This window comes from Lytechinus pictus, chromosome 14, assembly GCF_037042905.1.
Source record: "Lytechinus pictus isolate F3 Inbred chromosome 14, Lp3.0, whole genome shotgun sequence".
NCBI classification, from domain to species: Eukaryota; Metazoa; Echinodermata; class Echinoidea; order Temnopleuroida; family Toxopneustidae; genus Lytechinus; species Lytechinus pictus.
In genome coordinates, this window is record NC_087258.1 from 22,485,060 (window position 1) to 22,510,607 (window position 25,548).

Here is a 25,548-nt window from a genome sequence, read left to right on the forward strand (position 1 = left end):
CTCTGTACACTAGCAATCCACATACAATGTATAACACCCAATTACATGTAGGTGCATTGCTATGCCTCCTATTCAAAAGACACAATGCTAGGCCAAGACAGTTATGTCTTGCACAGCTGAATAACTCCTCACCATCAATGGCACACTCAATAGATAACTTTCTCTCTCCCTCTCCCTCTCTCTCTCTCTCTCTCACTGACTTTGATTCAACTTACACTTTTTTGTAAGAGTAATTAATAGATTTTAGTCATTTAAATCAAAGATATTGCATTTTCAACGTGACAGACAGTGCATATTATTGTTTGGAAAAAGACCTGACATTTCAGTGAAATGCCATGTTTATTTCTCAGTAATTACACATTTTCTTTCAGAATCCCATTGCACATTTTTGTTATACATACAAACACTTGGATGGTCATTTTATTGGATTCTGTATGAACTCATTTTTTAATCGTTACCACAACTGGGGCCCTTTGCAGTAAGAGTTGCGATCAAGCACAGCTCAAAAATCTTGCGCAACTTGATTTTCAGCCAATGAAGCACCTGTATTCGGGACTTGGGCTTGATATTTTGACTTGTGTTTAAACCCAATTTTCCTGTAACAGGCCCCTGGCATTTTTCTGTCATTAATCTTTTTTTGTTTTTTTTGTCTTGAAGGTTTGGAGTGATCTTGTATGAGATTGCATCGAGGATGCGACCATTTGAGGCCACAGAACTCAAAGGTAAGTTATCGTACATTGACTTTTAAAAGATTCTTAAACGTTGAGCGCTTTATAAGAAGGCAGAAGGTTTCCACTGTGACTCGGCCGAGGATTGAACCATGACCTCTTGTTCATTAGGTGGGTGCCCTACCACTGAGCTACCATGTCTGGTTCTTCATGATAATGATATTCATGAGTGAATTTATACTTTTGAAAACTGTTCACATGGAAAATGCGCATGTAGTTCTGAAGGAGATGTCCAATCTCTGCTCAGACAAAAAAGGTATGAATATGAGTGGAATCTGACATATTTGACTCAATCTGGGTTTTCTTTTCCTCTCGTCAGCCCTTGAAAAAACCTTGATCAACAGGAAGGTCACAAGTGAGCAGTGGCGGACCGTGACCTGGAGTAGACAAACCATTGGAGGGGCACAGCATTGTTCACAAACAATACAGTGCCCCTCCAATCAATTGTCTCCTCCGGGTCACGGTCCGCCACTGCAAGTGAGATCACCTGGGCACTGTTTCATGATACACACTGTCAGTTATTCTTACTGATTAAATTGTTCTGAGCCAATGAGATGCAAGGATTTCAGTAGCTTATAACAGTTGTCAGTGAAATCACCTTCTATTTACTTCATGAAATGCCCCCCAGGTAATTCCTGCCGGGGGCCGTTCCAAAAGCTGTTCATAAGTTAATCCTAAAAGGACTGGGGGGGGGGGGGCCATGATGCCCCCCCCCCCCTCGATGCTTCGCGCGATATTTCCAAAATGCAAAAAGATAGCGCAGCAAAATTTTACAATTTTTTCTTTGAAGTCTCGCCCAACTTTTGAGACAAAATTCATGACATACAGGTATAGCATCGCGACGCTACGTGACTTTTTACGAGACAATGTCATGCCGAAAATGGCTAATTTTTATACTTTGTGTACAAAGTCTATGGGAGATGAAATTCATAAAGGGGTGATTATTTTTTTATTTATTTATTTATTTTATTTATTGATATATTCATATTTCACAATCATCAAAGTACATTTATAATAAATCATTTTAACACTGGAAAAATGCATAACACACAGGATTGAAACGTAGCAATGAAATGAAAAAAGTGGAGGGGCCTACTAAAAAGCAAAGCTTGTAAAATGTAGACCCCCTATCAAAATTTTATACAAGGGTAATATGATATAAGTAGAGTAAAATAATCAGCAAAATTCTATAAAATTATATATAAACACTGTAACACAAATGTATTTACACTATATACAAAATTAAATATTGACTTTAAAATAATCAATACTACCGTGGGTAAGTATGAGGTTCACAAAATATTTGATTGAATCAATAAGAATTCAGAATAAATTTTTTGATGAGTAATTTAAATCGGTTTAGATTAGCTGCCTCTTTTATTACTCTGTCCAGAGAATTCCAGAGTTTTGGTCCTGTGAAAAATACAGTTTTGCTAGAAAATACTGTTCTACTTTTGGGTAAGTGATAGTCATTTGAATGTCTCGTATTATATGAATGTAAAGTATTGTTTTTCATAAATTTCTTTTGTAGGACATTAGGTACACTATTTCTATCTAGCTGATACATGAATTGGAATAGTTGCAAGCGGTACAGGTCATTGACTTTAAGGATACGTTTATGACGAAACAATTCATCTGTATGAGCTCTAAAGGACATATTGCATATTATTCTCAGTACTTTTTTCTGAAGTAGCAAGACTTTATTGAGTCTCGTTTGAGAGGCATTACCCCATGCCAGAATTCCATAATTAAGATATGGTAGAATTAATGCACAATACAACATGGATAGCGCCTGTGCTGGAAGAGCGTTTTTAAGCTTATTGATGACTCCAATATTTCTTGCCACCGTTTTGCAAATATTGTTGATATGAGCATTCCACGTAAGCTTGTGATCAATAGTAAGACCTAAGAATTTTGTTGTTTGCACTTCTTTGATTTCAGTATTATCTAAAAGTATTTGATGCGGTAGATGTTTCAATGAATGACTAAAAAGCATATAATTAGTTTTTTGCAGATTCAATGACAGTTTGTTGGCTTTAATCCAGTTTGTTACTTTTTTAAATTCTGCATTCATAGTGCTCACAAGTACATGTGGATCATGATGTGTAAAGAAAATATTGGAATCATCAGCAAAGAGAATAAATGAGAGAACATGAGATGAATTTTTCATATCATTAACATAAAGTACAAATAGCAAAGGGCCAAGAATACTACCTTGTGGAATTCCACAGGAAACTGGCCTTGTTGGAGATTCTGATTCATTTACTGTAACAAACTGAATTCTATCAGTAAGATAACTCCTAAACCATTGTAAAGCTGTCCCTCTGATACCGTAATTTGATAGCTTACATAATAGTATTTCATGATCTATTGTATCAAACGCTTTTGAGAAGTCGAGGAATAACCCTACGGTGTGATCAGAATCGTCAAAAGAAGTAGATATTTTATTTATTAATGTCAATATAGCATGAGTTGTATTATGTTTTTCTCTAAAACCGAATTGATTATCACATATAATACTATATTTCTTAAGGAAAGCAACTGTCCTTTTATAAATTATCCTTTCAAGAATTTTTGAGAACGAAGTTAACAAAGATATTGGGCGGTAATTACTAGTAATTAATTGGTCTCCCTTCTTGAAAATGGGTATAACTTTAGCTATTTTCATCTTCTTTGGGACCTGGCCAAGCTGCAACGATAAATTAAATATATGAAGCAGAGGATCAGCAAGAGAATGTATAATGTTTTTCACAACTCTATTTGTAATGCCATCATAACCGGGAGTCTTTTCTGCTTTCAAATTAAATACAATCTCAAGTAATTCTTCTCTATGAACTGGAGTAAGAAATATTGAACTTTCATTTTGTTTATCCAAAAAGTCCTTAAACAAATTTTCTACAGGCATAATATTTCCAGCTAACTTTGGTCCAATTTGAGAGAAATATGTATTAAATTCATTTGCTATAGAATGAGTATCTTCAACCATATTTCCATCTACACATAATTTATGAACAGCACTAGATTTGTTAATTTTGTTTAGGGCCCCATTTATTGTTTTCCATGTATTTTTAAGGTCGTTTTTATATGAATTTAATTTTTCTGAATAAAACCTCTTTTTTGCTATTCGGAGAGTAGTTGTTAAGGTATTTTTATAAGACGTGTATCTATTCCTTGAAATATCATTTGGATTTGATATATAAGAAACATACAGATTATTTTTCCGATTTATAGACCTTAATATCAATTTTGAAACCCATGGGAGCTTTGGAACACGCTTATAATCGTAATTTCGATATTTCTTTAAAGGAACACAAGAATCTAAGCAGTCATTGAAAGATTTCAAAAATATGTCAAATGAGTCATCGACATTCACATTCGAGTTATAAACGTCAGACCAATCAACAGAGCTTAAATCTTCTTGAAGGCGTTCAATATTTTTATCACTAAAGTTGCGACAGATCCTATATTTCTTTTCCATTTTTGCGAGTGATTGCATTGTTTGGATATGGGTAAAAATAAGAAAATGATCGGATATGTCTGTCGTTACAATGCCAGCTTTCGGAAGAGGATGAGAGTTACAGAATATATTATCTATAAGCGTAGCAGAATGATCAGTAATACGGGTTGGTCTAGAAATAATAGGCAAAAAAGTAGAAGATAACATTAATTCAAGGAAATCATTTGTTAAAGAGTGATTACTGGTCAAGAGATTAATATTGAAATCACCAGTGATGATACAATTGTTATTTATCAATTCTCCGTTTTGCAAAAGTTCATTAGTAGCAAGTAAAAAATCTTCTATACAAGAAGTTTGAGGAGGTCTGTAGATGACACCTATTAGAGTTTTCTTATCTTTTTGAATTTTTACTTCTACAAATAAGGATTCGATGATTTCATTCATATATTCAAATTCATGTCTAATTGCATAATCAAATGAAGACGGAATATATAATGCTAGTCCACCTCCAATTTTATTTTTCCTATTGTTTATAACAATATCATAATTCGGGAGGGTGCATAAGGAATTCGGGGTTTCCGTGAACCAAGTTTCAGTAAGAGCAATAATTGGGGGATTGGCAAACTGTGTATTTTCTAATAATAATCGTAATTTCTCGAAGTTTTGGTTAGCGCTTCTTATATTCAAATGCAAAATAAAAACATCATCTTCTCCAATCAATTTAGCATAGTCTTTGAATGAATTTTCTGTATAATATGGAGAAGAGGAAAGATTGTATGCTTTATCATGAATATCGAATTCAACTTGAAGTTCATCAAATTTATTTGTAAGAATATCAGTAGAAAATCTATCAAATGGAGTATGATGATTTGAGATAACATTGCTTTTATCTTGATGATTTAGTAATAAGAAATCATCATTATTCAGATGATAAAAGGGGAAATCACGCATATTATCCACCATTATGAAATATAATATATTGCCATTTTAAAACAAAATCTTTGTAAGCTAAGCATATAGGCCTAAAGCATTTTTTAGATTTGATACCATCATGACCCAAAATTCGAGTTCGGAAAATACTACAGTTGTAATAGTTAACAAAATAAAGATTATCTAATACAATTATTAACGGGCGATGAAGAATATTTGCACACAAAAATAAGTAAAATGACCTCCATAAAATGTCTGGTATTGAAACATTATTGAAAGGGCAGTGAAGGAATGCAAAATATACCACGGAAAATAACACAGATATTGAACAATGCGAAAAATTTTGGGACGAGAATTTCATAATAAATGAAAAGAATACTGGAAAATCGAATAACATGGAATGGATGAAGGATAGTCCTACTACAGTTTGGAAAAGTCCTCTCTGGAATGAATGATGATGGGTTGACACTTCTCATCCTTCCTTATATAGATTCGGCCATTCTGGGTCCACAAGAACTTGTATCCGGCATCTCGGCGGGCCTTGTTGAGATCTTTCATTAGCTCCTTAGTGGAAGCGATCAAGTTTTCATTGAGGTAGATCTTGCCATCGCTGTTGTATCCAAGATCTTTTGTGCTGAGGGTCTTCAGCTTTCTTCTTCCATCATACATGATGTTCCGAGCACGTCTTGTGGTGAATCGCACGATGATTGGACGGGCTCTGTTATCAGCTTGGCGCTTGGAACCCAGCCGATGAACCACATCGAAGTCGGATGCTGCAAGCTCTGGGCTGATGTGTTTTGCAATATTGAGTATGATCCTTTCAGGAACCTCTCCCGGTCGTTCTGGTACACCTGCCACCTCCAAGTTGACTCTCCTGTGGTACTGGTCAAGATCGTTAAGCTGGAAGGTCAACTCACTGAACCTCTTCTGAAGACAGATGTTCTGCTCCCTCAGTTCTCTGTTCTCCTTTTCAATCTTCTCGGCCTTCAACTTCATTTCCTCAAATTTCTCGTTGAGGAACGACAGCGAGTTGACAATGCTACTTTGTCCCTCTCGTACACTGTCGATCGACTGCTCCAAAACGGTCAGCTTAGCATTCAAGGAATTGGAGAGTTTCCCTAGCTCATCCTTGATTAGTGATAGAAGATAGCTCTCATTCGTCTCTACGTTATCACCAGAGTTGTTTTTCGACGACTTTCTCTTCCCAGACATCGTTGACGTCACAATGACAGGAAACAATTAGAATTACGCGCACAAAGAATGGTTGCGCAAAGAGATACCAGTGATGCGTTCCATCCAGGCCAGTATGCGTTTAATGATGCGTTGCTAGGCAATGACGCGTAAATGAAGTTATTTTTAGAAGTTTATTGACACTTTCCTCTCCAAAATGATCGAAATTTCAAGCAAAAAACGTTCGATAATATCCAAATAAGTTATCCAATTGAAAAATGAGTATATCCTTGATATCCGCTATCCAGTTTCTGATACAACCATATACATTTGTAAATCGTTTTCACAAAATGTCAGGAAACACAGCAAAATTGCACAAAATGTCGGAGCACTTTTAAAACACGTCTGACCTCTCCAAAAATTCTCGACTGTTTTCATTCTAATTGGTCTGCTTATTCAATTTAGGGTTTAATATAGTTGTTAAATGGTTTGTAATAATTTCCATTGAAAAAAAAAGAAAAACAACAGATGAAAAAAGAAAGAAAAACATAAGAAATTCTAAAAACAAAGAAATACATAAGGATAAAATTGGCTTTCGCAATTTTTCTTTGAAGAAACCTTTAAATTAGTTTACAAAGATGAAATTTGGAAAAAGAGAAAATTTGAAGTGAAATTAGGTGTAAAATATGCAAATAATGGTTTTCACAAATGAATTTGCATATATTATTTATAATAATAAAAAGAAAATTCAGACATTTTCTTTTATACTGACTTATGCGGTAAAGAATGTGTGTGCCAAATTTATGCGCGATCGCGCAAACAGCGGCCGAGATCAGAAGGGGGCAATGATGCCCCCCCCCCCAGTCCTCAATACGTCTCAAATAGCCCAGTCCTTTTAGGGTTAAGAGCGACTTTAAGAACAACTGGTGAACCTTTCTTATGCGCTAAACCATGGCAAATGAACAGTTTGGTGTATGCCATTTACATGTTCCACAAGAAAGGCTCACCAGTCGTTCTTTAAGTCGCTCCCCGGGTCGCTCCTAACTTACAAACAGCTTTATGAAACACACACCTGGACTGTAATAATTTATAAATATATATGAAACTAATTCTCCAATTTGTTGTTCCTACTTCTGGATGCAGAGGGGGTCTTGACACCGCTTCAGAAGCACAACAAGATCAAGGATGGCATAGTAGAAGATCCTCCGACTGACACGCCGGGTCCTTTCAAAGATCTGATTCTTCTCTGTCGGCACAGTTATCCCAATAAACGACCAGCCACTGATGGTAAGCTAGGATTATATTCTTAAGCTTTGTTTAGCCCTGTTTGCATTGGTTTACAATCATCGTTTGGTGCTGGTAGAGTGATCGCATCCCGTTATCGTAAGATGTCCGTAGAGTGGCATGCGATGATCGTACAATGGCATACAATAAGGTTGTGACGGTCTTATTTCATCAATGATTAAAGAGCGCAGGTGTTGAAGCCTTTCTTATTTACTCCAGCAGAAATTTGTATTAAAGTTTTTCATTCGCACAACTAAATGCACAATCCCTGGGAGTTTTCTTTGTTTTAAAGAGAGGTTACTTCGGAAGCAGCTTATTCAGTATTCGTAGTACAGACTTTATGCCTAGACGGCATTGTGCCGCCATCTTAGAGATTAGTGCCATTGCCTTGCATGCGTTGGTGATCTGCACTTAGTGCATCTCTGACAACTCCATTTACACGTATTCCTATATCCTCTGAGGGAGGGCGCTATGAGATTATATTGTGAAATGTATAAGGTCTATTATGAATAATAATGTTATTTAGATTGAATACTAATCATACAGATATGTAGTATAATAATTAGTAAGCTTACTCTTATTCAGAATGTGTCATCTTATCATTCACAGCTGTTGTTGCCCACCTGTGTAAGATGTGCTAGACCAGAGCTTGCCTGCATCTGCTGTAAAATGCTTCTCTACTTTGCGGGGAAAAGACCTTCAGTGACCCGAGAAGTCTCTGTTCTCAGTTTTATACCAGCTTGTATCATTGAGGAGGAGAAACAGGAGCAGGAGGGGGGAGGAGCAGCGGGAGTAGAATGATTGATGAAGGGGAGGGGGAAATAAGTTATGATGGTGGTTTATTTTGAAAGTGGTATGTACATACATTGTGATATTACGAATGTAATGGTAGTGGTGATGATGATTTATATGATAATGATGATAGTGATGATGATGATTGGTGATGATGGTGATGATAAGGATGAAGATAATGATGTGATATTTATGATGGTGGGGATGATGAGGATGATGACGATGATGACGATGATGATGATGATGTTGATGATGATGACGACGACGACGATGAGGAGGAGTAGGAAGATAATGACGTTGTGATGATGATGATGAGGATGATGATGGAGATAATCAAGTAATATGAAATCATGAACACAATCATTAAGAAGAATAAGAGCATTTTGATGACGGTTGTTCAATGAACTTATCATGAAGACCATGCAAATAAAAAGCAGTGCCAATTATTTTGATTATGCTTGTGAATTGGCGGTTGCACTGCTACAAATTTTGACACTTAGTACCTTCTGCAAACAATCAAACTCCTTTTTATAACTTGTGTTTTGTTCTTTACGCTTATATTTTGTTTCTTTAAAGGAGAATGAAACTCTTGGAGCAAGTTAGCTTTTGTGAAAGCAGAAAAATCAAAGAATAAGATCAACAAAAGTTTGAGTAAAATAGGACTAGGAATAGAAGAGTTATGAGCATTTGAATTTCGAGATCACTAATGCTATGGAGATCCTCCCATTGGCAATGCGACCAAGATCTATGATGTCACAGATGAACAACTCTCCCCTTTTGGACACTCTGAAAATATACCCCAAAACATCTCTTTTTGCTATTCTAATCATATGACAAATGATTCATCAATGATATAATGTTGTGAAACCTCTGTACTTGTCCTCTCATAAAGAGAACACCTCACCTTGTGATAGACTCTATAAAAGTGAGAATATAAGTGAAATAAGTACTAAAGTAATGAGGGAGTTGTACGTGTGTGATATCACAGATCTTGGTCGCATTGCCAATGGGAGGATCTACATGGCATTAGTGATCTCAATATTCAAATGCTCATAACTTTCTTATTATTCATTCAATCTTCCTCAAACTTTCAACAATATGTTTCTTTTATTTTTCTCTTTGATATGGATTCAGCTGGTTTCAAGGGTTTCATTCTCCTTTAAAAATCAACTTGAATAGTACTTGTCACTCCGACCTTGCCTGTGATTAAGAATCGGTGACCAGTTTCATAAAACTTGTTACAATAATAAATTTGCAATAATAGTTACAAGCTACTGAAACCATTCAATTTGATTGGCTGATAGTGAACTTGTTACAGAAATGGTGCATTTGTTATTATAACAAGTCTTAATGGAAAAGGACCGGATTGTAAAAATCGTCCATCTTTATAGTGATACAGTATTTTTAACAAGGCTGTGTCATTCCACCTGTGCTTTGATTCCATTCCATGTAAATTGAACATTGTTGCTATTTATGATACGTATTTCATATTCATTTGAATCGTGCTTTAATTATTTAATATTTATGGTAATAAGCTTTTGATTTTGAATGATCTTCCAATATCTTCCTTTGTCATTACATGTATTTATATCTTTAAAAACATCATTATAATAAAATGTTCTTTAATGAGAAGTATTGTGCCTTTATATATTTTTTCAATAAAGTTATTAACTTTATTGAAAAAATATATAAAGTATATGCCTTTTTTCTCTTGAATGTAATGACAATGATATGTTTTCCATGATGTTATCCTCTTTTATTACAAGTATTTTTACCAGGGTAGGAAGTAATCTTTATTTTTCTAGGGGTGTTTTTTTCCACTTTCGGGTGTTGCAGACTATGGGGGACTAATTCTTTCATTTCAAGGGCTGTTTTTTCTGTGCAAAATGCAATTATAATGTAAAAAGCATTTGAATATTATATATTCTAGTGTTTGTGGCAGATGATCTTAGGGTGACTTTAGGAAAGGTGGTTGCCCCAAAGCACACAATTTGGGGAAATTTAAGGGTAATTCAGGTTGTCATGAGGGCAAAATCACCCAAGCCCACACGCATTTCCTTAGCTGATATTTATCTTTATTTAAAAACATCATCATTATAAAATGTACTTTGATGAGAAATGTTTCAAATATTATGCCCAAGATATCTATATTGTTTTATTAGAAGTGTATGTATTGTTTCACGTCAATATCATGACCGCAACCTTTTTTTTCATATTTTGAGTTGTTATTATCATTTGTGTACCAGATAATTAAGTTGGGGCTGTTCCTGAGATACTGTACATATGATACGTATATCTGATTGTGAGATTTTCAAGTGTTTTATAGCAGATTAAAGTGCCACAGAAGCTATTTTATGAAATGTTACCGGCATGATAAAATCAACAATTTTTTGGAGTGGATATAAAGCTCTAAAGACATCGATAGGGGTAGTCTGCCCTTATTGGGTAGACTACCTTAAGGGCATTTTCACGGTAACTGACATTACACGGCACAATGTTTTCACACCTTTCATTGTGTGTATCTCTAAAACAACAAATGATGGGAGTTTGCTTTTGATAGAGTTAATAAAGTGAACCTTGCTGTATAACCTGATACTAAGTTTTCCTATGTAACCACATTTTTTTACGCATCAGCAAGCAAAAATGTGTCGGTAACTGACATTACACAAAAGGACATGCAATTTCAGGGTGTTCATTAAAATTGAAATATCTCATGTCCCTGAGTAGATAGAGTTATAATTTGAATATGTAAATATACCTCTGTTACTAGGTTAAGATGTGTCAAAATATTCAACAATTCGTTTTTGTCTTTTGGGGGCTATGATAATTTTTCCACAACCATGCTGGTAACTGACATTACGGTAACTGACATTACACTTAATTTGCCATAGAGATAACACATGGAAGTCAAATGTGTGGAATCATTGCATTGTATCTTCTGTGCAGAGCTTCACATGAAAGTGAGCTTGATGTGGAAGTATACCCGAGTTTCTAGGAACATTTCAATGAAAAAACTTTTTCTTTTTCTTAATTCCTTTCTTTGATTTGAACATTTTTATCATTACTTGTCGGTAACTGACAATACACATTAACATTTACCAGTGCTATATGATTTTCAAAGGCATAATTTTCTTGGTACTTATATGTAAGGCTTTTTAAAATCATAACAGTTTCATAATACTTCACATTTTTAATTATCAAAAGATAAGAAATGTATGTTTTACTTACTCGGGGGGGGGGGGGGGGGTCATAGCAGCTACATGTTTTCCTATAGTAATTTAATATTGCATTGACTGTACACATGGATTTTTCTGACTATACACCCATAATATATTCATCAGTTTTATATTGACTTTTTAAACCTTTTCCTTCTCCAACCTCCCCCTCCCCTCAAAAAAGGCAAAATGAATAAGGGTCTCCTCCCCTAGGCTACATGTACCCCTCCCCTGAATCTCATGCAGCCATGTATTTTTATTGATTTCTATTCTGGTCAGTGCAAGCGATGCTTGTTCATATCTGTCGGATTTCAATTCTCTTCATAATTTGTTTAATCATTTCCTTTGCTTATTTCTTTTTTAAACTGTCAACAAAAAATAAACTCCAGCTTCTAAACTGAAAATGAACTATTTGTAAATTAGAAAAAAAAAACAGTTTTAGTAGATCCATGCAACATTGATCAGAACTGTCAAATTTCACTTTTCATCTATACTTGTAAACCAAAAACAAAATTGTATCACACATCCACACTACTAACAGGTATAAAAACCAGGAATATACTTTTAGCGAGGCAATACTCAAAAGAATCCTAGAAACTAAAAAAGGGACACTGGAAATCCCCTTCATCACAATGTTAAGCTTTAAAAATGTTGCAGATTTAGGCAATAGGTTGGGAAAAGTACCCCCTACCCCCCCCCCCCCCCCCCCCCCCGAAAATCAAACAAAAAATTGTCTGATACAATTAGGTACTTGGTAAGTGCATGTACAAAACAATTTCATAGTAATTTTTTTTTGGCCTGATGGGAATGCAACTTCCTTCATAATTTCATATAGTATTCCTTGTGAACTATACCTTTTAAAAGTCAATAGCAAGCTCCTTCTGGTGTGACTTTTAAAGTGAAAGACTTAAATAACAAGTATACAATATTTCTTCACCATAAAATTGACCACATATTTGCATTTCAATATTGGTAACCAACGTTTTATCATGGTAACTGACATTACATCTCGGTAACTGACATTACATTTTCCACTTGGTAATTGACATTACATATATTTAATGGTACCCTATGGCTTCATTGTTAATTGGTAATCTTTAATTTTGGCGTAGAAGGGAGGGGTGTTACCTAGAGAGGAAATCTACCAAGTTTCATTTAATATATCCTCTTTTCCAGGAAATTAGAAAAAAAAGTTCATGTTTTCGGTAACTGATATTACATACCATATCACATACTTCATCAATGTTTTTTTATCAGATGAATAAATTACTGGTGTTCTTTCTGTGGGATTTTAAAAAGTGTTATAATAGCAAGCTAAATCACAGGCGAAAACATCATGATCAAACCTGTTCTTTAAAAATCTGTCAAAACAAAATATGTATCAATATACTATTTTCAACACTAATTTGTATCCATACTTTGGCAGCCATTTTGAAATAAAAAATGGCTGCCAGAGTCGGAAATTTTTTTGTCTCGGAAACTTCAGGTCTTGTTTTATTAAAAAACATAAAGCATTTGACATGAATATCAACTTGATTTTTTTGCCTCTGTGTCCATCTGTGGTGAAAATGCCCTTAAATTGTTTAGAGTAGATATAAAGCTGATATTTATAACCCCATCCCCGTTACCCCCTTCCCCCCCCCCCCTTGTCTGCCTCCCATGCTGGACGCACTTGTCATACATGTTTGATAATAATTTGTAGATGAATGCCACAGACAAGAACTATATGATACCAAAGAATATACATGTATGATCCACTTGCATACAAAAAATCAGGACCAAGAGAAGCAAGGAGAAAAGGGAAGGAAAAGGGGCAGAATATTTTATTTTCTGAATGTTATGTAAAAATATATCACAAAATTGAAAAGGTCAAAATTTGTGCTCACTCGCTTCGCTTGCTTGCAGCTTTTAAAATTTTTGCCCCATATGCCATGTCTGGCCCCCTCAAAAATTGTGTGCTCATTACACCTTTAGTATGATTTATTGAAGAACTTGGCTTACATACTTTGATGTATGTTGTATTTAATATAGGGATTTAAAAAAATCTCCAGGAAAAAAAAATTGTGAAGGTAGATTTAAGATATGTGACTGTAAAAGATTATTGTAACAGATGTTAGTATCCAGGGATGTATGAAATAGAATTGGGATTTGGTGTTTCAGTCACTTTAGTTTTACTTTTATGAAGCATTAAATAATGATTTTCGGGTGCAGTTGAGGGCTTCACTTTTACAGCATATCACCGACACAGTTGGCAAATATGCACATCCTGGCCAGTATGCAAATGAGGGAACTTATCATATCATCCACTCACTATTTCTTTTTATTCTTTTGATTTTCTCTATATATTCAAATAAACATTTTTTGGGGTGGACTTGACCTTTAAAAGTCAAATCAACAGTTGACCATTGCCTGAAAGAAAGTTTTAAGTCCGTCTAATTTCTTTGATGAAACTTAATTTCTGCTAACCCAATGTAATAGTAATTACATGGTTCTTATAAAGCACATGATATTCATAATCTCTTTGTACTTCATGAATTAATAAATAATAATAAATTGCATAGTATGCGTGCAAATACTTATATGGTCTTGTTAGTACTTGTACAAGTCTTTACTAATACCATGTGAGTATAATGCTGTACATTGTAATGATTAAGGCATGTATATGTAATTTGAAATTTTCCACATTGTGCATCACAATCCAGTTTTAAATACTCGGTAGTTTTATTACAAATGTGAAAAATGATCAGTTGGCAGATCCATTGTATCCTTATTGATTATACCAAATACCTGTTATATAAATCTGTGCTATCATACATGTACTATTAATGTCAAAGTTTTGCCTTTTCATGTCTACAATATAGTTTTCAAAAAGATTCTGGAACCTCTTTGATATTGAAGAAAATCTATTTATTACCGTGATTTTGGCATCTTTATGGTTTGTATTTTGTTTTGTTTTATGACTTTGTTTTTATGGTGTGAATTACTTTTTGCAATAAAACATACTGGTATATATTTTTAGGGATATTTAGGTCACATGATTGTCTGCAAATTGGCAATAAGAAATATTCTCTTGGTTCCATTTACCTCTATATTAGTCCGAGTCTTTTCACCTCGAGTAGATTCATTGATAATGTAATGTTTTTCCTATTCCAGTACTTCATACAGGGTAGAATATATTCAAGTCTTGTGTCCCTTTTGGTCGAATAAAATTTGACTAAAAAATGGAAGTTATTTGAGGAGACAGATTATGCATGTTTGCCTTTAATTTGGCCCTTTAACTTATTCAATTTGATTATTCAAAAAGAAATGTATAAACTAGTCAATGACAAACCATGTAAACTAAATAAAAATCAATTGTAATATTGTTTGTATCACTGTGTGCATGTTACAGTGCACTGTTCCAAGCAAAATATTCATGCATTATTTGTGAGTATATTAATGAGATATATCAGCCAGTACTCTATACTAATATAAAAATTTATCAGACAACGAGTCTATGCATTTTAATTGATCATGAATTCTAGGTAAGATGTGTGTGATGGTGGAAATATACCAAAGGATACTGAGATCTATATAGTTTCCACAAAAAGTGTGATTTATCCAGTAATCTTGAACAATATTGGTCAGTTCCGAATCTTTTACCTATCATCATTAGGCCTGTACTAATTATGATTTAAATTGAATATCTGATTAGAATATATCTGTAGCATTGCCTTGATTCTGTGAGCACAATGTTTTACACAGCATATACAGTACAGTGTATGCTTTTTTTCGTAGTTGTACATGCTACTTTTATATTTATGATCACGGGAAATTCAAATTTGTTCTGTAAAAGAACTGTAATTTGTATGAATTGTGAATTAAATGATGCTTATTGTGCACTATGTTTTCAAAGTTCAATTTTAAAATCAATACCATCATGCAAATTTGTGAAACAAAACTGACTAAAATGCAATGTATATTTATATAGAAAAATAAGGATAAATACCAAAAATAATTATTGAAAGATGTGCATTAGCATGCATACCAAATGAGTCTAATAAAATGGTGATCATGATTTCCAAATATGTATTTAAATGTATGCGTGTTATCTCTTTGTTGTGTCGATCAGTTTCTCCCAATTTCTTATCCTTGTTTCTATCACCGAATTATGGATCTAAACCACTAGCCCAACTTCCAAATGGGTTAAATAAATAGAGTAAAATTCACAAAGCAAAATGCTGAAAATGTTATTAAAATCGGATAACAAATAAAAAAGTTATTGAACTTTAAAGTTTATCGATATTTTGTGAAAACAGTTATATGCACATTGTCATGAATATTCGGACCTTTTTTTTTTTTTTTTGCTTTTCAATTTTTCCTTGAACAAAATTACCTCCATTTTGTTGTGAAAACTCCTTTTTTTCTTTGCTTGTCAATTTTTTCCTGTACAAATATGCCCCCCTCCCTTTTTTTGAAAATCCTAGATCCGCCCCAGGTGGAAAATTCAATCATGTCATAGTTAGTGCATGCTTAGAATACACTGGTGTAATGGGAGGGGGAAACCATAGCACCTCGTTTTGGGAACAGTGGGGATGGGCTCTACAAGTTTACCCATTGCTCCAAGAGTAGGTATACGGAGTTATATACCTTGGTCACATTTGCTGTACGGCGAGTGGAAAACAGCCGTTTTAACATTTTTTTTGTACCAGCTAAATGTTTTCCACTCGCTGTAGAGCAAATGTGCAGTGACTGAGGTATAACTGACAACGTTCTTGATATTAGCAATGTTTAAATTTGGGGTATTAATGTTTCCCATATTTTTCTATTAAAAATAAAAGTCCGGTTCTAACCCATTGGTGAAATTAATAGAAAATTTTGTTCTAATTATACTAATTAAACTTATGGGGACTTACGGATTCTTCTGAACACAGTCCTAAGACTCAGTATTCAGCTCCAAATTATTTCTCATATCTTTAGGCTGGATCGTGTCCTGGTGGGTCAGCGTCAAACTTGAATTTCGCTGTTTTACATCTCCAAAACTTGTACCAGAATGTCTGAATGGCCACTTAATTGGTCTAATTTGGAAAGTATTTGGCCTAATCTTCAGAACGGACTAGTCTAATTACAAGGTCTTAAATACTTTATTAGAAGAACTTAGAAAATATGAATATATATACTTGAAACTTTTCAAATAAGCCCATATTATGGAACATTTATTATTTAAATACATATATATCATTTTGACCTATATGAATCTGAGATTCATAAAAACATGAGATTTAATTTGATCTAATTGACAATGGATTTAATGCATGAAAGAGAATAATTATGATGATAATAATAATGATAACAATGAATACTGATGATAGTATTGTTATCATACTTTGAATTATATAACGCAAGGTTAGGGTTTCGAATTACAGATGTTTAAAACATCAAAACTTCTCATTCATGTATATGCATAATTCATTTTTAAAACAAAGGCTTATAGGCTCATGACGCTCATGACGCTATTTCTGTTTTTCTTCCTTACTTTTGGAATAAAGTACCATCAAGGGCAGCAGAAGGGGGGGGCTGGGAGGGGCCTTTAGCCCCGCCCCCCCCCCACTTTTTTCCAAATTAAACCGTGTTCAAAAACGTAGAAACCCCCCCCCCCCCCCCCCGTCTTTCGGATGGTGACGTTAAAAGGCGGTCCCAGACGTAAATAATCATATCTGATTGATACACGTCTGACAAAACTCAAATACACACACACACCCCCCCCCCCCCCACCCCACTTTGAAAACCGCTCCGCTACCCCTGCCCATGGCGACTGCAGTGCACGCGAACCAAGGGGGTGTGCTCTAGATCAATTGGGGATTCCCCAAGCTAGCTAGGCACCACATGTTACACGCACACATGCGCAAGATGGACTGGGTATTCCCATGGACCTATTACGAAATTCGTAATAGGTCCATGGTATTCCCCGGCCGCGCGCCGGAGACGATCGATGATTGATCAAGCGTTGAGGTTACATTCTGGCTGAAAATGTCGGTATTATCCCAGATTGTTTCGATTGTAAAGATTGCAAAGCAGGTTCATGATGCTGTTGAAGAAGTCCAAAGATCTGAGGAAAGGAGTAAGACTCTTAATACATATGTTCAACTTATAATTCAGCCGTTAAAAATCCTGCGAGAGCAATGTTCGGAGGAGGAGCTAGAAAGGCATCGCCTAAGTCGGTCGGGTGGGTCCGGAGACGCTGCCGATGGTAGAGAACGCACCTGGATACCGTAAGGAAGCTCACTTTGGCAATAATCTTCACGAAGTTTCATACTGGTATATAGCCCAAAAGGTAGCTATACAGTCAGTCCGCAGCCCGTCCGAAAGTGCTCTATTTTATTCAGCGGTATGCATAGCCGTCCGTGGTTATGCATACGTAATGAGCTGTAAAGACGAACTTTCCGATCGGTGTTTTTTGCTCTTAGAATCGTTTATTCCTCACAAAATTGGTCTTATTTTATAGATAAAACTTTGAAATTTCTGATCAGCTAAATAAAATGCACATTTAATGTATTTTGAAGACCGATATTTAGCTTAGAAAAAATGATTTTTTTCAAGAAATATATGTGAATAAACAGAGCGCATTTTTGCATCGAAATTATACTTGCGTCAAATTGATATTATAATCAATATAAAGCGTAGACATTCTTCTTTACGACTGAAAAAGAATTATGAAATTTCATGATGTAGCAAAGTCAGGAACCACAAAAAACCACGGCAATGTCCATCGCAAAATGATTGGAATTGCAGTAGAATTGCCGACGCGTTCTGATTGGTCAACAGCGGCGCACAGACTTGCAACATTTTATATAGCTTAAAAAACCCGGAAGTAGTATGGATTAGATCGATGGCGAATTGCGTAAGCGCATTGTTTTGGCGTGTGCAAGGACCCTGGTTCGAACCCGCCGGACTGTTTTTTTTTTTTTGGGGGGGGGGGGGGGGGTGATGGGGATATGTTTATGCTTTTTCTTTAAATCATATTCCTTCATCGTTCCTACCCAGCTTTATTCTCTTTTTACTTTCATGTGAAGTTCTATTTAGGCCTGCATTTATTAAATCATGGAGCTATTAATAGCTCTATGATTAATTCTTACTTCTTCTTAATCACTGCTTTTGATTTTCAAGTTCTTGATTACACTTATTTGGGCAGGGGTGGGAAGGGAAGTGAGTTAAAGGTCAAGTGCACATCAACAAAAAATTATTTGAATAAATACAGAAATTTCCCTTTTTTAACACGAAACAGTTATATACACAAAACAATGGTATGCAAATAGAGTTGATTATGTCACTCACATCACATTACTTTTTAAATTTTTGTTGCATTTTTATTATATAAATTTTAGCAAATTTGATCTAAAAAATCTTCCTCGAATCACAATAGGTTACATTTATGGAAACTACGAATGTTAATGGAGGAATTAAAATCCCTCTCAAAATTTGTTAATGAAAATTAAAATAAAATATACATGTCATGTACATGTATCAAACAAAAAAATACACAAGAAATTAGAGTGCTTGTGACATAATCGAGTCTGTAATTTGCACATTGACCAAGATGAGCATATAATTGTTTTATAAAATTAGGCAAATTTCTCAATGTCAAAATAGTAATTTTTTAAATTTTGAATCATAGTTTTTATGAAATTTTCTGCAATACTTTATTTTTCTTTAAATTCAAATTAATTTTTTGGTGGGGTGGACTTCTCCTTTACTCTTTGCTTGGAATGAGAATGCACATTAATATTTATCCACGAACAAAATTGTCTAAACATATGCAAATCCGTAATTGGACACATGCTCACTTTCCTTTCATCCAGGCCACTCCCTCACATCCACCAGGTTTACAGTCTTATAACAAAAATGATGAATTAATTATAATACCATCACACCATAGCTCCATGATCACACAAAATTCATACAGTGCTTCACAACAAATATTTCACTTCTGTTCATATATGCAATAATTACTGTGGAAAACAAAAACAAGGCGTAACCACATTCAAATACCGTTTAAAAGGACAAATATATTATACCTTCGGAAAAAAAAATTGTGAACATATATGGCACTTAACCTTCAGCACATTAGATAACATATAACAGAGTTGCTTGAGAACAAAATATGATTATGGGGCATTGCAAGAAACTTATGTTCAATTTCAATTGCAAATCAACTACATGTTTGTGTTTAATCAAAGGACTTACCCTTAATTTTGGAATGTGTGATTGAGTAGAAAGTTTCTTGCAATGCACTATTAGTAACATTAAAAATGTCCTTTGGTTTTGAATTGTGAATTTTTATTTTTGTCAAGCTGTATTCCTGTCCAAGTCAGTATTCTTAGTCCTCCCCAAAACTGTGCTCTAATTTTTTTGTTTCCAATATCGATAAAGATAAATTTTCTGTTGTATCAGTCCAAAATTTGTAAACGAAATAAGGGCTTTGTCGAAATCATGGTCTGACCATTATAGTACATGATGGACTCTCCCAGAATGAAGTAGCAAGCAGAGACCAGAGTCAGCAAGTATGCAGATCTGTGTGTAGAAGAGACAAAAAAGAGAGAAATAGTCTAAATTACTAAATAACCATTCAAAGTATGAATTATGTTACATGTACGTCAATTAAGAGACTAACTAAGACTAAGTTAAGTCTAAGTACTGTCTGTGACAGCCACAATTTTTTTATTTGAACAAAATGGTTTATAAATACTACTGACTACTGAGTACGGTAGTACCACTACCAGACTTTTTAGTTTGACTTTAAACTGTTTATAGTCTCTAGAGTAGACTGTCTGAGCTAATCATCATTTAATTCTTAATCTTAACCGCAGCCTGGGCTGGGGCAAAAATCATCATGGGGCTCAACTTCGACTAATTAAGAAAAAAGGTTAACAATTTTCAACATAAATCAGGAAATATCTCAATCTATAATAAAAACTTGATGGAATTCGGAAACCTGATAATCATTGAATAAAACTTTAGAAGGGATCTACTTATTAAGCTTCGTTTATATTGAGTCTTAATTTAAAAAAAACAAGTCCACCGTCCACACAGACACATATAATGCGAGCCATCTGCCATCATTACAGAAGTTTCAACGTATGGGACCAAAGGCGAAATTCTACCAACCCGCGACGAACGTAATTTTGGCATTATTTCGCGCCATCGTGGAGTGAACGAGAAGGTTACTTCCGGGTAAAACGTAAATTTATCGATTTTTAGGGTATCATTTTCTCTAAAATTAAAATATAAGGTGAGTTTGCGTCAAGTTGGTTCTGACATATTTTGAACAGTGACTTTTCTTCTTTCTAAAAAATCCTGATCGAAACAATTTGGTTATGTAGCAAAGTCAGGAACCAAAAGTGAAATTCCGACTACAAAATCGCAGTTAAAATATTACTAAAATAAGCATCAATTAAAGAGGTAAAAATGGTAGGTTGAAAATGTCGAAATATGGAAAATTATATACCAAAGTGTAGATGAAGGTCTTGAGAATAACTTACCACAATTCGTTTCGACGTAAACTGAAGTTAGCGACCAGTACAGAGCTATAACTTCAGCCCCTCCAATTCAGTGGGAAAATCAAGCCAAATTGATCGCACGTTTTCCTTCGGAGACCGCTAGAGGGCCGCTGAATAAATTTCCGTGAATATGCTCATTATCGCGCGAGCTGCGGTCTGACTGTATATGCTGCCACAGTTAACAAATACTAACATTTGTGTACCTTCGAGGTTGGGTTAGCAAAAACACTCAAATTTTCAAAATTTAAATTTAAAGAAAAAAAGAAGAAATCATGCACCACCCCACTCACACGTATTGCGAGGTTAGTATTAGTATACTAACCTCGAACCGCGTTTGGCAGTGGATTTCTAACTAGTGGGTCGCGCGTGCTGGGATCTCACTTCTTGGGTCCATAACACACGACTTCTATGGCTTGAATTTTCTGTGCGCGGCGGCATGTAATGAACCCTTGGGTGGCACCACCCCACCTCATTTCTCATGTTTCTAGGCACTCAAGGGTCCATTACATGCCGCTGCGCACAGAAAAATCAAGCTGTAGAAGTCATGTGTTGTGGACGCCATTACTTGGGATCACAGCACGCGCGACCAACTAGTTAGAAATCCACTGCCAAACGCGGTTCATGGTGCGAGTTTAGTATACTAATAGTATACTATACTAACCTTGCAATACGTGTGAGTGGTTTCTAAGTGGTCTAAACGGAATCAGGGACAATTTGGACTGTGGGCCGAGTTATCCCACCCTTTCAGTGTTTTTTTTCTAACAAATTTGTTTCTATTTTTTCACTAATCTATGCGCGCCTTTGGGAATCGCGAGCTGTAGGAAAAACGCCTAAAATTACACTTTTTTTGTATTTCAGCGAAAACAAAGACAAGTAGATCTAACTTAGATTGACAAAAAGTGAAGAACATAACCATCAGACCATATCTCTAGAAAATCGTTACAAGAAATGACGAAAAAAATTGACAGAAATTTGTGAAAAAAATCACGAAACGGGTGGGACAACTCGGCCCGCAGTCTGTGATGGTCCGAGTTTTCCCGACCCCATCTAACGGACTGCATCATGCACGGTTATATCCTATACCACGCAAGGTTCCAATTCGGGCGTAGTGCACAGGAAAGCATAGGGTACAACACCCGCATAACTTCCATGGTTTCTTTCCACTTTCTTTCTAACTACCAATTTTCTAATAGTAAATTTTGTTTTTGATGCCGAAGAAGGTTGTAGCTCACATCTGGCATCTGTCGCGTATCCGGATTTTTCGCGTAGAGAACTGTGAGAGGATGCGCGATATTATTTAATACTCTGTCTCTTGTTTATTTACCTCGGAAGCATGTATTGCTGGTTGCGTTCTAGGCACTCAGCATGTTTTTTCCTCTTGCCCTTTCATCATCTTGTCAAAAATGCCGCTTCCGTTCACTCACTTTCAAAATTGCAAACAAAAACTGGCTGATCAATATACCGAGGGCGCATGCGCAATATAGAGTCGGCCAAATTCGCGCAAGCGCTCTCGTTATATCGATCAGCCAGTTTCGTTTGCAATTTTGAAAGTGAGTGAACGGACGCGGCATTTTTTCCCCTATTTTGAGGGTCTGGCTACTGCCTCGATGTCAGGATTCATGCAGTCCGTCAGACCTGGATAGAAATGAGATGGGTGCATGATATCTTTTCTTTCTTCTTTAATTTTGAGTGTTTTTGGTACCCCAACCTAGGTACCTTCGAGGTTTGGGTATTTGTTAATTGTTTAATTGCTATATAGATAGCTTAATTAGCTGAAATTCATCAATTATGGCTGTTAAAGGGATGGTACGGGCTGATAAAATTTATAGTTTAATAAATAGAGTAGAACTCACTGAGCAAAATGCCAAAAATTTCATCAAAATCGGATAACAAATAACAAAGTTATTGAATTTTAAAGTTTAGCAATATTTTGTGAAAACAGTCATCATGAATATTCATTAGGTGGGCTGATGATGTCACATCTCCACTTGTTCTTTTGTATTATATTATATTATATGAAAATAGGTTTATTCAAATTTTTTCCTCCAAGAACTAGAAAAATTGGATTGATATCTGATTTAGTGCATTAGATATGTATTGCTGCAACTTATTTCCTTATAAGGGAGACATATTATTCACACAAGTGTGAAATAATGAAAAAAATATGATTTTATGTAATAACATAAGAAAACGGAAAGTGGAGATGTGACATCATCAGCCCACCTAATGAATATTCATGACGACTGTTTTCACAAAATATTGCTAAACTTTAAACTTCAATAACTTTATTATTTGTTATCCGATTTTGATGAAATTTTCGGCATTTTGATCAGTGAATTCTACTCTATGTATTAAGATATAAATATTTTCAGCCCGGACCATCCCTTTAAGTGCACAATATTCCATCAAGTTGATTGCCAGAATGGCTATGATAGACCCATTTAGCATATGACAACTCAAAGTCAATGATTGAGATCTAGATCTGTGCCTCTTAAAGGTTTTTGAATACTTATTTTGGCCCTAGAATAGATATTCTAGTTATACTATTAATTTTGACTCATCTTCAATTAGTTTAATATTTAATTCATTCTTGATCTAGATCTGCATTGTCCAGAGAGGTAATCCAGATAGGTGCACTAATTACTCCAAATAATAGTGATGTGTAAATCTTTTCATTTTAAAACTTGTTGCCAAAAATAAAGCTGGGTATAGAGTCTAGATTCTCCTAGACTATAGTTTGCCTGTTGTCAGCAAAGAATTTTCTGTGCTAATGCAGTTTCGCACCAGGCAACCTCCTCTAGAGAATTTCCCCACCAGTAATTGTTCGCAAATGTCATAGCAAGTCTCTCAGTCATATTTCAAGGTCAATATACCCACCGTTTTTTTTAATATTGCGATCAAGAACAGCTGTATTTCGGCTTCGATCTCGACATCATTGTAAATTCCCAGACATCGCTTTGCTTGGTAATGCTTGGTATCGCCGTAGTTTTGATATAGACTAAATATTAGCGACCAAATGATCTGCCTGTGGCAACTCACCGTTTGTTCACAGCATGTTTGCATAATTTGGTCGCTAACTTCAGTCCATATAAAAATAACAGCAAAACCATTTATTGCCAAGCAAAGCGATTTCTGATTGAGAATTTGAACAATGACATCAAATTCAAAGCCGAAATACAGCCGCTTCCTGATTGTGAAAGTTGGAAAAGCGGTGAGTATATTGAACTTGCAATGTGGTTGAGAGAATTGCTATGACATATGCAAATAATTACTGGTGCGGAAATTCTCTCGAAATCGGCTGTTGCGAAACTGCGTTAGTGCCGAATTGTCTCAGGTTCTCGGGGAAAACGTAACATTATCTCTTACGTTTAAGTTTAATTATTCATTCTTTTTATGTACAGTAATAGTGCAGCATTATTTACGTCCTCTTTAATAGTACTGGTCTTTGTCATTCCACAGAATGCTCCTTGAGTTCCAACACTGTATCGAGAATGTCCTGAAATTCCTGAAGAAACTCTCAAATCGCTGGTGGATTACGAAGTTCTTTAAGAAAGATAGGATTCGTGATACATTTGATGGCTTTAACAATAGTCTAATGACCTTGGGGCAAGGCCTTACTTTATCACTTCAGGTCAGTTTTCTTTTTTTTTCTACCAGCATATATAGCAGGAGCCGTTTTTTGGATGGGGGCAGTTGTGATGGTGGGTGGCGGAGTCAACATAGCCATAAGGTTTACTTTGTGGTTTTAAGTAATGGTTATCAAATTTGCGAATGGATGAATGTAATTTCAGATCACTGGGTCAAGGTCAAATCTAATTTATAATTTCAAAGTTCGCAGTCAAAGGTCATTTGAGGTAAATTAATTTAGGTTTGCTTTTAAATTTTTTTCTTTCTCTAATTTATTCTTGTTTTGTTTTTTGGGGTTTTTGGGTCATATTTCATGAAGCTTGTTGTAGGCCTATATAGTTTCAGCAAGTTTGTGAGTAGAATTTCAGCCCATTTGATCACATTCAAACTCAAAGGTCACGTCAGGTTTGAATCTGGCTTGAATCTCAATACTGTCAAGCATCGAAAAGCACACTTTTCTAGGGGATTCAGGGGACACATTACTTTATTGAACTTACAATTAGGAAATTAAAAAAAAGATGAACTGAGGCTAGTCCACAGGACATAGGCCTAAACAATGTTGTCCTGTGATGACCTTTGAGTTTATTGAATTGTATTCATTCAAATGTTGTAAAACAAGAGCAAAGGTTTATCAATTGCAATATCGAAAAGTCAACAATGCTGTTATATTCAATTGTGTTTAATATGCAGAATAAACAAATTATATGTACAAATCCGTACCACAGATCTTTTAAATAATTGATAATCATTTAATGTTGATTTTGTTTGGTGTGGGGGGGAGGTCCTCGCTTTTTTCTCACATCAAGATA

At 35.2% G+C, this 25,548-nt stretch overlaps 2 protein-coding genes across 5 annotated transcripts in view; both read left to right on the forward strand.

Moving 5' to 3' along the window:
* LOC129276466 (mixed lineage kinase domain-like protein) overlaps positions 1 to 15,643 on the forward strand; it is a 32,742-nt gene extending 17,099 nt beyond the window's left edge. The window contains exons 9-12 of the mRNA XM_054912844.2: positions 658 to 722; positions 7,429 to 7,572; positions 8,179 to 10,833; positions 13,164 to 15,643. Coding sequence (XP_054768819.2) covers positions 658 to 722; positions 7,429 to 7,572; positions 8,179 to 8,210 — 241 coding nt within the window. The 3' untranslated portion in view covers positions 8,211 to 10,833; positions 13,164 to 15,643. The remainder of the gene's footprint in view (positions 1 to 657; positions 723 to 7,428; positions 7,573 to 8,178; positions 10,834 to 13,163) is intronic.
* A 1,803-nt stretch (positions 15,644 to 17,446) lies between these two features.
* LOC129276465 (uncharacterized) overlaps positions 17,447 to 25,548 on the forward strand; it is a 31,040-nt gene continuing 22,938 nt past the window's right edge. Inside the window, exons 1-2 of one of the 4 annotated variants that reach the window (XM_064109852.1) lie at positions 17,447 to 17,827; positions 24,572 to 24,743. In XM_064109852.1, the coding sequence (XP_063965922.1) occupies positions 17,586 to 17,827; positions 24,572 to 24,743 (414 nt within the window). In that variant the 5' untranslated portion in view covers positions 17,447 to 17,585. Of the gene's footprint in view, positions 17,890 to 24,571; positions 24,744 to 25,548 lie in introns of all 4 variants that reach the window. The other 3 variants (XM_064109853.1, XM_064109855.1, XM_064109856.1) reach the window with 3 other exon arrangements.